This window comes from Ceratosolen solmsi, unplaced genomic scaffold (assembly GCF_000503995.2).
Source record: "Ceratosolen solmsi marchali unplaced genomic scaffold, CerSol_1.0 scaffold35, whole genome shotgun sequence".
NCBI lineage: Eukaryota > Metazoa > Arthropoda > Insecta > Hymenoptera > Agaonidae > Ceratosolen > Ceratosolen solmsi.
In genome coordinates, this window is record NW_011948423.1 from 5,029,262 (window position 1) to 5,045,290 (window position 16,029).

The 16,029-nt window shown below is 39.0% G+C and overlaps 1 protein-coding gene across 1 annotated transcript in view; it reads left to right on the top strand.

Moving 5' to 3' along the window:
- The window catches only part of LOC105362226 (uncharacterized), a 103,079-nt gene extending 100,597 nt beyond the window's left edge, over positions 1-2,482 (top strand). The window contains exon 4 of the mRNA XM_011499599.1: positions 2,440-2,482. Within this exon, the coding sequence (XP_011497901.1) occupies positions 2,440-2,476 (37 nt within the window). The 3' untranslated portion in view covers positions 2,477-2,482. The remainder of the gene's footprint in view (positions 1-2,439) is intronic.
- The last annotated feature ends 13,547 nt before the right edge of the window (positions 2,483-16,029 follow it).

Below are 16,029 nucleotides of genomic sequence, written 5' to 3' on the forward strand. Positions count from 1 at the left end.
CACCCCCTACCCCTTCCCCCCTGCCCCCATCCCTCCCCAAACCGCTCTCTCGTTCACTTGTACACACGGGTATACGTGCTTTCGGCAATGCCGCTTAAAAACGGAGGTTCGTGTGCCGAGTTCCGAGGTACGGAAATGTGGAGTAAAACTTAACGTGACGCTTGGAGCGTCTCGCTCTTGCTTATGCCGTCGCGGTGGCACAATGGAGGCTCGAAAAACGAGGCAAAGTGAGGTGAAGAGAGCTGACCTACTGTCACAAGTGGCTCAGGGCCGTCCCTGTCCAAATCGTTCGCTCGCTCGCTCGTTCGCTCGTTTAAACGCTCCTTCCTTTACGTTCTCTCCTCGCGAGTCGTTCAGCTGCGCGCGCGCGCGAGCGAGAGAAAGAGAGTGAGAGGCAAGAAGGCCAAAATGTCTATGGTTTATATGTCGCCCGCTATGGGAATATGTTATTCTGTTCTTAATACCTCCTCACTATATATCTCTCTCTCTCTCTCTCTCTCTATCTATCTATCTATCTATCTATCTATCTATCTATCTCTATCCCTCTTCCTCCACCACCGTCATCGCCACCCCCCCCCCTCGTCTCTCGCTCTCTTATCTTCTAAGCTACTACCCGCTAGTCTCTGTTAGACACCGAATCTAGGTAAAGTATTCCGAGTTCGAAAGTTGACTTCTTTTCTCCTTCACCACTTTTAAATATTTACATCTGTGAAATTGCTGCCCAAGCATTTAATTACGCCACCACCACACATTGCCGTAAAGTAGAAAAAGTAAACAATCAAGTCAATTTCGCGGTCTTTAATCAATAAGTCGTTGGGCCTATTAAGATTAATAGAATATTTGGCTCGCAAAGAGCGATCATTCATGCGAATAAAATAGATAAAGCGCAATAACTTTATCGGCCATCCAGTGATACGAAGACTGTTCCCACTTTAATAGGATACATCAAATTTTGCACATTTACAAACATGTTATAGACTATTATGTTATTTCATTATGTGTATCTTATCTGACGAAGACAGCCAACTGCACTAAACAACGGAGCATCGTTGATCTCTTTAGGTGCTTTATCAATTAAATTCGTCTCATCTAAACTATGAAAACGCCTGCTTTATTCGTCCGCTTGCAAAAAGAACTTTTATCGGCTTCACCTTTTCCAAACACCTCGTATATTTCTTGCGCATTTACTGGGCTATACATTTATCATAAAGAATGTAATAATTATGTTATTAATACGATATGGCATATCGACATTTAAGCCTTGTTCCATACTCCAAAGATTTAATTGCAAATCCATAAAGGTAATATATTATTGCTTAACGGAGCAATTTAAAAATCAAATCTATTCTGTAATAAAATATAAAATCAATAATAATGGTAATATAAAAATTTACCATTTTTTTTAAATTTATTATTTCTCCATGTTGTACACTCAGACCTATGTAAGACTAATCTAAAGAAAGTAAAAATATTTCACGTTATATAATATTTTCTTAGAATGATTAAACTCGAAAAAATTGATATGAATTAGAATTTTTTTATTAAAAAATGGATAAGTTGTTGTCGTTGTCGTTGTCGTTGTCGTTGTCGTTGTTATTGTTGTTCGAGAATTATTTTAAAGTAATAATTTGATAAGTAAATATTTGAGTAACTTTGTGTTTGAATAACTCAAAAGATACATTGACAAAATGAACATAAGTATCTTTAAGTAAGACTGAACATTCAAAAATATATTTTAAATATATAATATATATTATAAATTTTTCCGTACAATATGTCGTATAAACCTTCTTTTTTTTTTATCAGAAATACTTAATAAATTTATCAATATTTATGCTCACGCGATATCTACTAAATATTAAAGTGAAAATATCGTAAATATTACGTTTATAATGTTTATTTACTCCATTAAACCATATTTTTTTCTATTATAATATTATTTATTAATATTAGGCAATCGAGCGCTATTATTAGAACGTAGGAATTGGTGAATAAATTATACAGAAGGTGATACGTGATATTTAATAAATGTTCTTACTATTTCTGGTGCGTTTAACTACTATCACTTTCTATATTACCAGACGCCCACATTACTTTACTGTTGCTGAGAGTGAAAATCAATGGGTTGAATAAACTGATGTGATGAAACTTTCAAATTGCCACTTTTCTGACTTTTGCACCCCATTCGTCTCACAATTTTTACTCAGCCGGTTGCTCGAAAGGTGAAAATCTCTCAACCGGTATCCTCACTTTCTATCCGGACTGTCGGCACAGACTTTTCATACTTTTTTCTTCTTCTCCCCATTGGTTGAATGCACGATCCAAGCCTCACATTGCCTTAAGCAGTCAATATAAATGCGAAGCAATTTTATTTTTTAAAACAATCTTTATTGCCAACATTTGGCCTTATTACTCACTCTGCGCTTTAATTTGTTTCAGGCGCTGGCATTTTGCGTGGACATACTTTCGTAAATGAATTATGTTTACAAGTAAGTTACAATCACTTATGAAATGCGATAATATTTAATTTTATATAATGTAATAATGTAATTATTTGATGTAAAATTAACCGATTCGCTGACAATGTTTTATAATGAAATGTCGGTCACTCATTACATCACGAGCAAAGAATACGTAACTGTTACGGACGTCAATAAAATTATTCGGTTTTCATATTTATCGCTGCAAATCCTTTTTGTAGCCATCAGGTCAAGACGATGAATTAAACGCGCGAAACCTTATAACTTTTCATTAGATTCTCAGCTTGGAACTTGCTTCGACTCTTGAGAATATACGAATTAGCTCTATTGCGAGTGTGTGACACTAACATTGCTTGCCCTCGGTTATGTAAAGGTAGCCAACCGCGACCGTTCTTTAACTGATTGTATGCTTATGCATTTTTAAAGTAGGAAACTTATCTACTGTGAAGCTTCTTTGCGAAGGTCTCACATCAATAAATGTCACGCTGATAAAAATCGAGCTCTCGACTTCCGCATTTATATGCGAGACAATAGAATTACAAAAGTTAAAAAAATATGTTAAATTTTGAACTCCATATTCTGATTAACCTACTTTTCATAATACTAGTAATTCGTTGTGCTGCAATTACTTTGTGAACACATAACAACCTGAATCAAACGTAAATGTTTATTTTGTTAGCTCAAGCTTATTGCAGCAAATGTACTTAGATATATTCTACCAAGTTACTTTAGCGTACGAACTCACAATTAAAAATAGAGATGTGTGTGTATATATATATGTAGAACAATTATAAATTTGTATATATTAAAATTTTCAATTATTTAAATATTAGAATTATGGCAGTATATAATGTGATATTTGTAAAACCATTAACAAAATTACCATTATTTATTTGTATAATAATATTGTTACTCAATGTGAATTTATATTTATTATTAGCCATTGAATATATTTCGTTTATTAATGTAACGTTTATAAGTCACGGTGAAGACTTGTTTTATTAAAAAATAACAATAAACTTGCGATGGCTATTTTATGTTTTATATGTCGGATTACATTATTAAGAGAAACAATTTAAATAATCTAGTTTTCTAATTTAATTTCCTCTAATGCTTCTTTTACTTAATCTTATATATGTAATTGTAATTGTAAGTATTTAATTGCATAAAGTATAATATAAGTAAAAAGGGGAGAGAAAACAAAAGAACGTTTAATCTCGTGTTCACGCTATATTTTACATTATTTTTCAAATTTTGTAAATACCTTATGTTTGATGACGGTATGAATCAATTATTCATTTATTACGAATCAAACAAACATTCAATGAAACTCATAAACTTTTATTCATAATTGTATTCGTAATTGTAAATTTTTTAAACAAAATGATATTATTGTTGTTGTTTTTGTTTTATTTTAATAATTACATATTTAATTAGAGCTTTTATATTGAGATTATAAAAAGCATCGCAATCATTAAATTAGAATGTCATATTTGACCTTTGAGAAAATATCGTATTTACCGTCGCAGTTGAGTGAATTTTAATTGTATAACATGAGTTTAAAGCAATCGTGCTAATGAAAAAATATGTAAAAAGCTGTTCGCCCATGTAACGCCGAGAAAATGAAACGAAGTTCCGTAGCTTAAATATTTCGTTGATTACGTAACAAAGGAAAGAGTACGTACGCTACTTACTTTTCCTTCCAACATCGATCTGGAAAAGTAAACGAAGCACGTAAAATCTCATTACTGACTACCGTAATGTCCGCTCCCAATGACAACTACTCAACAATACTATAATGCACGTCTACTTTGCTCGTTAACATCCCAGAAAAAAAGCATTATAAATTACTTTGATTTACAAGAAACAATCGGCTCGCACTCTCCCAGCAGAGCCGTAACAGTTTCCTCCTGCAAGCGCTCGCTTAAAATCTGGCTCGGATGACCTTGGCTTGGAGATTACGGAGCTCGCGATAGTGTGTCAATTATTAATAAACTTACGAGTTAATGAAAGTTTCATTGGTGCGCGCAAGCTGTGAGTCGCTGGGTTTTCGGATAAGGCTCTCGAGGAAGGGGAGACCGGCGTCCCGGGAGGCGGAGTCGCCACCCGACGATGATAAAGTCGCTCGATAAACCGCGACCTTTTTGTTATCTCGCGTACTCGCTCGCGGCTCCACCGAAATATTAACCGTCGCGCGCTGCCGAATTCCTCGACGGTGGCAACGATGGCAGCCTAAACGAAACTCGCTCCGACGCCGACGACCTTGGCTAATCTTCGCTCTCTTCGATTCACTCGCCTCTCGCTCTCTTCGTCCTCTTCGTTCTGGCTCCTCAAACTCCGACGACATCTATTCTCGCAGGCACACGTGCAGCTGAGCGAACCATCGAGCCTAAGAGTAAGCGAGAGCGAAAGAACGTGCGAGTGAAAGGGAGCGAGCAGAGCGTCTGTAGTACGGCGAGTTGGTTAGGAGAGGCGGTTGGCTGGGCTGGGGTGGGGTGGGGTAGGGTGGTGTGTGGCCTGGAGGGGGGATAGCGGGGAGGGGCAATATGTTAAGTAGAATCTGGTTTGGGCAGAAACGCCTAAGAAGCCAATGAATTCTCTATCCTTGCCGCACTTAATATTACTGGATTAATCGAATGTTAAGCATTTGTTAAGATAAGCGACTTTTCATTTATACGTGGATTCGCAAACGTGTAAGCGATTTCTAAATTGTTTTGAGTATCGACGCTCCCAAATCTAGATCAACTTATCAACTTTGAACGCGATCATCCATCTCTTGGAGCTCAAATGTATTTGCCGCACTTCATGCTTTTCAATTTAATAAGTAAATGTACTTTACATAAATAGTCACCTGTTGCTTATATGATATGATATGATATGATATATATATATATATATATATATATATAATGCTTTGTACAAATTCTTAAAACGGTGACACCTCACAATTACCACACGCTCATTAATTATAGCACAGGCAACGAATGTGCTTTGTCAGTATTTTATAGGGACAATCAAGCGAAAATGTACTTGATTGACATTGGTCACTAATCACTGTCCTACAAACATTATCAGCCTTGCGCGTGTGAATAAGTATCGCGAAGAAAAAGCTGAACTTATCGAGTTAATGTTTGCATACGTAGTTGCACATTTCGTGGGCTCAACCATGATTATCATAACCAGTAAAGCAGTACAAAGTTCGCTTCGACATAACTATCTCGTTATGTGAACACAGAGTTTCAGAAATCTTCTTACAAAACTTTAATTACATAAAAACACGCTCCTCGGGAGTACCTCACCTTCAGCTATGATTATACATTTTTTAAAACTTTATTGAATAATAAAGTTTATTGTCAAAGCATGCCTATTAAAAGCATATTTTGTATGAATACTTGGAAAATTGGAAAGACTATTATAAGTTTTAACGGGATTTCGTTAACTTTTCAAAAGTGTCAACCGTATGAAATGCAATTAAAGTACAATATATTAAATTTGTAACCACATCCACACCGAAGTTTATAAATAATAGAACGTATAATAGAGAGCGGGAAAACTTGGCGAGTTACGTAACGAGCTATGAAATGATAAAAAATTATAGTGTTTTATCAATCTAGTGAATTTCAATTTGTTTCAATGTTTTATGTAATTTGAACATTATAATTGACTCGGTTAAACTTCATTATACAAAGCCGTGCGAGACATTTATTTATTATTGTTGTGCGTGTCATTTTTCACTTGACTCGCGAAAGCAGTGGGGGTCGTTTGAAGGGTAGCGAAACAAATACGGATTAAATAAAATCATGAAGTAAATATGAAGTTTTAAAGTAATAAAAGTGCATGGTGATGAAGACATTTTATGGTAGACAAATTATTGTCAGCATTAATTGCTTAATGAAACTCGGATAAATTAGATATTTGGCTCGTAATTCTCAATTCGGAAATTAATTCGACTTCGCAATGAGATTAAAATTATGAATAATAGTTGATTTTAAATTATAGCCGAAAGATTATTTAAATATGATACAAATGATTTTCATTTATCGTAATTACTGATATAATGTTTTTTCTTATTTTATTTCCGTTACTTATAAAATAAAAAATATAAATAAAAGTGATTATGATAAAACGGTTATTTAATACACTTTTTGTACTTGAGTAAAATACTATTTACACGCAATATTAACAAATTTGACATTCGATTTTTGCTTCAGAATTATCAGATGAAAATTTTTCTTTACACATTCGCATTAAAAAAAAAAAATTATTTTTTTTTCTTTTTTTAAATTTTAAATGCAGTGGCCCACCGAGTTACAACTGATTTTATTGCTTTTATTAAATGACCAAGTTCATCGTTTTGTGAAAATTGAGAAAATAGGGTTCAAGATAAGTGGAATATCCCTCTATAATGTAACAAGCGTGTCGCTCCATTTGAGAAACCCTTTCGAAGTAAGCCACGGGAAATGTTTTCCAACATATAGAAACTCGAACACGCGTATAGCCAAATTCGTTTCTCTAATGTAGGACAGAGAAAAAACAAATATTAGGTACAAATAACAAAAAAAAAAAAAAAAAAAAAAAAAAAAAAAAAAGAAAGAAAGAAAGAAAGAAAGAAAGAATGGCAGAACGAAAGATAGAAGGAGAATGAGAAGAAGAAAAAAACAAATCTCGAGTTTTTCGATACTTTCACATTGAGCATCAATGGAATTATTCAAAGATCCGCATGTAGACACAATATCGAGGGCTTAACGATGCTTTTTCGTGTCCGAGGAGTTGCGAAAAAGTTCCAGGAATTTTTCCGTTTATTTTTCAGCATCTAATGGCCTCCTGAATCCGGTTATTCTCGTTCGACGAAATTCGGGGTAACCGATTTCGAGAGGTGCTCGAGGGGAAGAAGAAATCGACAGTCCCGTTTACAATGCCGCGCGGACCTCATGGGCGAGCACGATGAGCTTTATTTAGACGATGAGGTCGCCTAGGACAAGTAAAACGGGCGCCGAGGACGTGCCGGTACGTCGACTTCGTTCCGCGAGCACGTAACGGCCGCAGGGTGGGGAAGAAGAGACCAAAATGCCGTGATAATAGATCATACGAATGAGCCCACGGTGTGACCCCACTCGTGACCTCGCGTCGTTTCCGGCTCGCTTCCCTATCCCCAATGGAGGCCGAAGCTTTACGTCTATTGGTCACCTAAGAGCGCCCGGACTCCCCGGGTCTGACGTTTTTCTGAAAGCTTGTTCGTTATGGCCATGGCACGTGTCGATTTTAGTATTTATACTCCCGAGCTCTTAATCCATGAGCCGTTGCGAGCTTCAACCGAAAACTCACTCTTATAATATTTCACACAGGCTCTCAAGGATGAGTGGCCTTGAGTTAAAGACATCAGCAGACTTTTAAATTCAACAAATAATGCATGCTCCGAAAATTGTATAAACTCTTGTAAATAGAACACGTATTGTCCAAACCGTTGGTTTACACCGACTTACACAAAATACAATTGTACTCGTCTCTTTTTCGATTTCTCCTCCCGACGTTTAAACGTGTAGAAAATTTTTTAACTTTTATATTAGGCTTTCGTCTTTTTTCGTGTATTTATGCGAACGTGGAGCGCGAAAACATATGATAATGAGTTTTATTCGACAACTATGGAGTCTGCGTATAAGCGTTTGGATGACTAGTCGTAAATAAACGTATTTGATTCGAGCTCGAAATAATTAATTAATGATTCGTGAAAAAAAAGTCATACTCCTATTAAATTAAATAATATTAGTTAGTTGTAGACAGTTATAAAGAGTAATTTTTAATCGACACGAGGATAACGGCATGGCTAAGCTTCGACAAAGGTTGAATTTGAAGATATTTAGAAATTCAATGCTTTCCTTAATCAGAGAACTCGAGAGTTGGAAAGTGCCTACCAAGCGTAGTCACTCGCTTTTATTGTACCTGAAACCGAAACGAAAAATCACATTTTCTCACAATGAGTCTCACAATGACGCAAAACAACAGTTTACACGCTTCGCTTCCCTGGCGAATTTCATACGTTCCATATCGTACGGCACAAGACGCTATCTTTTTCATTTTCTCGAAAAGGAAAACTCGTTGAATCCGTGAGTGTGTCGCGCCGATAAGCACGTAAGCCGCAGGCATAGTTGAGTTATTGATGCGCGACCGATAAAAGTAATACGTCGCTCCTGTTCGAGTAACGACTCTCTCCCTCCTCCTCCTCCTCCTCCTCCTCCTCCTCCTCCCACTTCTTCTTCTTCATCGGCTCTAACTTGGTTAAAGAAAGCGGTGAGGGCGTCAGATCTTTTGGTCAGACGAGCGGAATTACGGTGCTGGCGAAAACTGCCCGCGGACCTCGTGACTTCTTAAGCTCTTAACCCGGATTCCGCAGCATCAGCGATATCCTGATACTCCCCCCCCCCATCTCCCCCCAATCTTTCTTCCGTCTTTTTTACGTTTTACACGAGCTCCTTATTTCAGGGGATCGATAGGTTGACTGAATCGTCGTTTCAGCCAACAAACGCCGCTTCCCAGAGCGTTTAATGCACCCGGAGAAGAGGAACTCCTCGACAACTCGGGAGGATTAAATTCTGCGAGCGCCAAGCTTTTATTGAATCTCAAGGCATTGATGAATATTAATTGAGAACATATCTATGTGGGTTATCTGCGTACAAGCTTTTATTGACTTCATCAAATACTGTTTGAATACGGAATGTACTTCGTGAAGTAATACTCGTGCAAAGTGCGAGCACTGGAGTCTGAGGTCTGCCGTTGTTTCGTTTCTTATCCAACCAAACCCTTGTATTTGAATGACCGTCATTTTTTTTCCACAATTGACTCAATTGTTAAATCAATCGGTGTAATTGTCCTCTTAATGAACATATTTTTCAGAATTTTTACATCTAAATTTATCGGCATCGAGCCTCTGTTTGAATTTCCTCATACAAAATGATCGAATTAATCGTTACTCGGATAATCAAAATTCATGATTCGTTAATCAATTTGGATTTTTGTATAATAAATACGAATCCCATAGTCACCTTTATAGACTAATTAATTTATCCATTATTACCTTTATCGACTCTTCCCTCATACTTTGTATCGCCCGGTTAAGTAAATGCTTGAATAAGGTCCAAACTAAATTACCTTATTTTCTACACTTAAAATTTCCAAATTATTTCCCTGTGATTTGCTCCGTATAATTAGATATCGCATATTCTGAGTATTTGCTATCGTAAGCTGCTTGAATTTAATGTTACTTATTTACATATCTGAACTGCATTGGTAATGTCAAATGTAACCGTAAAATTCGCAATATCTCAGTGATAAATTATTTTGATTATTTTTATGACTCGAAGAAAATGACTCGAGATTTCTCTATGATAAATCACATAATTGATAAAACGATTAACAAATGTAATTATTACGAAACTTTAAGCAACGTCGTTATGCCCGCGTTTATCTATTTATATGTGCGCGTGTGTGCGCGCGTGTGCGCGCGTGTGTGCGCGCGTATTGCATTCGTATTAGAGGATTTGGTGTGTCGTATCAATTTATAAAAGTTTTGCCAGAGTTTTAAAAACAAAAATAATAAAGAAAAAAAGAAAACGCTTGTTAAAACCGAACTTAATCAATGAAATCCTTTGCATTGTATTAATTAAAATAAAGCAGCGCGTGAAATTGAAATTCACATTTACTCGTGGCCGGACATTTTCGTTCGTTTTCCACCGGTATAGCATGAGATTTCCCTCGGGAGAATTTATACTTTTATATCAGAACAAAGAATGGTTAGAATGGACGTATTAAGAGTGGAAAAACTAATTTATTCGTGATATACGTTTACCGAAGGTAAATCATTGCCACTATGGGTTTAAAAATGTCGAGATACCCGCCCTGGCTGGATACATCGGCTATTTTACGAGCAAACAGTTCCCACGTAGATGTATCAACATAGTGCCTTCCTCAAACAAGATAACGACTTTCCCTTTCACTCCAAGTGTAAAAAATACAAACGATCGTCAAGCGAGCCCAATGACTGGGCAGCCCCGGAACTCCTTCCTGCTATCAATCGCGAAATTTGTATTTATAATACGTATAAAGCGATAATAAGCATGCAATGACAATAGTACGCGCATATAGATAAGCGCGGTCGCAAGTGCAGCGTACAGTTGTTACGTTGGTGTGCGTGTTGTCGTGAGTGCAGCGCGCGCGCGTTTGGCGGGTACAGCACAGTGGGGGTGCCGCGCCTCGTCGAGTTAAAGAGAGCCGTTGAGTCGCTGTAACAAGCGACGGAAGTAAAAGGCAGGAAAAAGTAAGTGCGAGAGAACTGTGCTGCAACGAGAGCGCGCGATTGAATTTACCAAGTTGGCGCAGACTCGTAAAGTTACGAGCCCCGGGTGCGCGCGGGCAGCTTGAATTATTACGGCGAGGGGGAGGCCAAATGACGGCCCCGTGGTTCACCGGCCGAATGGCTGTGGCGATGAGGGGCCGGGGGAGCCACATCGATCCAGCCGCAGCTACAGAGGAGGAGCTTCCATGTGGCGAGTTCGAAACTTCCTCGGGGGCCCTTCTTGTCTGCGATCCGCGCGCCCCGGCTAAAACTAAAGAAATGACGGGCCGTCAGGGTGCGTGCCGAAATGAGTATCGCCCGAGGTGCGCCACCCGCGACTTTTTTTGTCCTGTCCGTTTGACGCGCGCCTCCTGCACGCTCTTGCGGACAATTCGCAGCTTTTCGATGTGGCTGAAATTTTCATCCCGACGCAACGGGGACGCTGCTAGCCAGGGGCTAAATTATGATAATGGCTGCCTGATGGATATAATTCTGTCGTCGGGTGCGCGGATCTTATGATTGACGGCTAATGTTGCCACGGAGAATGAGTGCACAGGCGAGCCACGATTCGCTCATGTACCCTGTAATGCTTATCGTATCTCGAGGAGTTTACCATACTCAACTGGTTTTGCGTGAAGCCAAGTGGTCCACCTCCGCTCATCCCACCCTCCCGGCCATCCATCCCGAGCCACCATGAATCGTTTATAGAGTGAGTACTCGTTTTGACAAGCATTTTTCTATCGGCCAGACAGACGGCTCTCTGTTGTAAAAATTTGTATGTCAAATTCACGAGAATCCGCCTTTGAGAGCCGAGAGCATTCGATACTCAATTATTTTATTTGTAAATTATTTATGATAAAAACAGCCGCGACACGCATGGCAGTTTGTTAAAAATACCAATAATTTATGCGGTAGAATGCCAGATTGAAGATTGCGAAGGATCTCGCAATTTATTTTGAAAATTAATTCGCCAGATTTTTATTGAAAATGGTTATTAATAGTCTGCCGGTACCGCGCGAGGATTCAATTTTTAAAAAGACGTTTTTACTATCCGGTAAATTAACGAGGAAAAAGGAAAACGGCGTTGTAATATTATTTGGTCGGTAAAAATGGCGCTGGCATTCTGTTATACATCAATAAGACTTTATCTGCGATTGAAATTTTTATCCCTTAGTATTTTCTCCCAACCTCTCTCTCTCTCTCTCTCTCTCTCTCTCTCTCTCTCTCTTAGGGTGCGATTTCCGATGTTCGATGGGTCGGTGAATGGAACGACACGCGCGGAGCAAGGGATGACGGAAAACGAAGCTAAATAATATTTTTACTTACTTGGAAGCTCGCAAAAGTGATTATTATCCAACAAATAAATCAAGAGCAATCGCTCGTAAGAGTCTGCATGGCATTTACAAGTGAGTAATTGAATTCGAGCTCAATTTATTTTCCTAATAACGAGTGAAAGCAAGACGGGCGCCGATGTTTTGGAAAAATGTAAATTCATACGGCACTTAATAGTCTGCGGTACGAGCGTGAGCCGGGCTCGGCAATCCAGGATTAAAGGCCTCATACGCCGCAATATCCTTTTGCGCGCTCTAATTAACAATTTGAATCGGACGAGAGGAGCAAGCTCTCGCCAACAATCGAAAAATCCGGGCTCAATTATCGCGAGCGTGGCGACGCTAAAGAATCAAAGAAGCTTCCTCGGCGATCGGGCGCGAATCCATTGGCCCTGCATTATTTATGTGCGCGGAAACGCGGTGAAAGAATGGCGGGCAGGGGTGGGGCGAATTCGCGCAATTTGTTTTCTAGAGTGCCGGGCTTTGTTCGCTTACAAAGCCAGGCATAACGCGGCGGTCCTTATCCAGTTAATTTCGAGGAGCGACGCATTTGCAAATCTTCTGCCGTCGATTTCGCGCTCGGGAACACGGGATTTGGTTTTGAAGTGTGGCACGTCTCGCCACACGGAGGGTGAAACCAATTTGAAAGCCCCAAGGAAATCTTACGCTTCCTATTCTTTCTATCGCCGTGGAGGTTTTCATTATTAATTATGTAAAATATCATCGACAAAGGATAATGGGGAGAGAGTTGCTAGTAGCTCCTAGTCCTTACCCGTAGATAGATGGTGCACCCAGCGGTTTGCCCGTCCTCTCTCGCCAATTTAATTCGCCGGGATTTAATTTAGCTTCTTTTTTTTTTCTTCTTCTTCTTTTTTTTTTCTTTCCTTTTTTTTTTTGTTTTGGCGGAAGAGACGCGAAAGAGCACTTGAGCATGCTTTAAAAGCTTCGAAACTCCTCGGAGCGTTTCAAAACTCGTCCAGGAGCTTTTGTCATAAACTTGCGGCGGCTCGATATTTCGGACGGAGCTAAACTCCCGTCAACCATCACCCGTACCTCGAGACCTCGATAATAATAATCAATTACGCAGCCCCGGCGTGCCGATAATCCCGCTCAGAAACATTACGATTCGCCAATCCACTGAATCGCTCAGCTGCAAACGGCACTTTAAAGATAACATTACGAAAGACCTTGGAGACTTTCGCTACGACTCGGTAATCAAGGCGAGCCATCTGCTTTTCGCGCGTAATTGCAAGGAGGTGCGATATTTGCTTACGAGCGCGCCATGTCCTACAAGTTTCTTCTTAGAGTCTTCTGCCTTGACCGAGTTGAGTTGAGAGCATACCGTATCGAATCTCCATCTTGACTTTGACTCCATTATCACGCTTATTGTATAATAAGCATATAGCCGCTCGCTTGATATCCCACACACAGACACTTCATTACGAGAATGCGCCGAGAGGCGCTGCTCTTCCATTAATTTACATGACTGATTTGTCGCGCGAGTCGCAGTCGTCGAATTCACACTACGAAATCCCGGGGATATAATAATGTGAGGCCGATTTCGGCGCGACCATTGAAACTTCGCCAATTAAATTTTCTCCCTGGGACTGCTCGTGTGCTCTTGTCGGCGTCGAGCTCTGGGCACTCGTGCTCCAACGAAATAATAAATAACAATTCGTTCGTCAAACATTTGCATCGACGTAAAGTTCTATTCATTCTATTAATGCGCTTCGCACTGCACTCGACTTAATATCGTTTGACGCTTTGAAACTTCAAGGAAGTTTAGCATTAATTTGTCTTTGTTGGTCCGCTCAAAGTTTCGTCCCGAGGCAGACGAATTCGCCAATAAGACACTTAACATTAAATAATCATTGTCTCTTTAATTATTTATCACATAAGCGCTCTTAACTTTTTAAAGATCGACCGATGATCATCAATATGACGCAAATTTGATCCACGGACCTCTATTATCTTACGTATCAATCAACGCGACGGCTTGCCTCGTTCACATTTAATGGAAAATGGATGTTACTTTATGATCGAAAATGCACTTTCTGTACCAATGAATGGAATTCGGGGTTTCGCACGTACGGCAAGTATGGATAATTTTGTCGAACAACCAACATACGTATAATCCAATTTGCTACTGACTAATGACAAAGTAGTTTAAATAGTCGAATCAACCATTTTGAATGTAACTTTATGAATTGACTGGTAACAAAAAAAAAAAGAAAAAAAGACTTAACTTTTATTAATAATAAGCGCACGATTTTCTATGCCAGTGATTTCCTACATAGACGGACGGTTTTTGTAATCGAGTACTTTTTAAGGACAAATCGTCGTTCGATTGGAAATATAGCTTCGCACCGATTATGACCTAAATAAACGATAAATCGTTAATTATGCATAGCCATTTTAACATTCCTCGTGCTCCTAATCGTTAGACTTACGTGTAAGTATTGCATATTGGTTAGAAGCCTTCAATAAAGCAATGCTCGGAACATTTAAGCAACAACTTAATCACTAAATATCTGCTTTTAACGAAACATTCAGACTGCTTCAACGTTTATTCAACTATTACATTCAATCTAAGATATTGATTATATTATTTATATTTGTGTTGTGTAGGAGTTGTTTTTTTGTTTTTTTGTTTGTTTGTTTGTTTGTTTGTTTGTTTGTTATTATTTTTTTTTTAATATTGTTTGTTTGTTTGTTTTGTTTGTTAATTTATTATTATTTTTTTTTTAATATTGTTTCCTTTATTTTCTCAATTTTTTTTCTCTTTTTTCTTTAGTTCATTTACGATTGAAAAGTTCAGTTTTCATTTGAAATGCAGCATTATAAAAGTTATATTCACGAAATAACGTTAAAATACGTATGCGTAATATTTTAATTTTCGCGTAAAGTGTCAATCGTTTGCTTCAGAATTTACTACTTTCATTCCAAATGCGCAAATCCTGGTGTTACAGTAATACAATCGGATTATGTACAATTAAAATTCTCTTTCGTTGACTTAAAAACATTACATGCGCGCATGATAACGAAACGAATTTTCGCCGATCGTACAGGAGTAAAGGGCTTTCGCCCACTCACCCTCTTGCTTATTTAACGATACCGAAACTCCAAACAAACGGAAATTCCAATCAATATTAATCCTACATATTACACAACTACAAGAAAATCCCTATTCCCAAAAAGTTAAATTTCCAATTAAGTCTTGTAAGACGTAGCCGTGGGGATGCGTCGTTTGTTAACTCGTCCATGATCGTCTTTGACTGCAATCGAGGAGTGGTTTATGGAAGTTGGTCGATCGACAGCCGAGCTGCTTGTTATATAAATAAAGTTATTTCAATGGTGCCACGTATGCGGAAGCGCTACCGCCTATATAAGGCCCTTAATGGTACAATCCAATAAGCAATTGACCCGTTAGTTTTTCACGGAAGCGAAGAGTGCGGAAAGTACCGTGGCTGTGATCACTTATTGTTACGACTCTAAGATGCAACGACATTGTGACGATATCGGCAACTTTCTTCCCCGTCGCCAGTCAGCGAGAAATTAATCGTGCGTTTTTTGCGAGTCGACGTTCACGCGACGTATCGGCTGCCTTGGCTGCCTCGGCTGCGCTCAAGAACCCAGAAAAGCGGGCTGGAAAAGTTCGGAAGCCCCTCGTCAGCCTTACCGAACTGCAGCTTCCTCCCCGTAAGCCTAATTAACGCGCTGCGGATGAGGATAGGCAGAGGCGGCGGTGGCGGTGATGGGGCTGATGGGATGGAGGAGAAGGAGAGAGCCAGCGAGCCCAATAAACGCCGGAGGACGTTCCGCTCTCAAGCCGTCCTCGTCAGTCTCGGTCTCGCTCGCTCTTCAGGCTCCTCGCTTCCGGGCCCGGTCC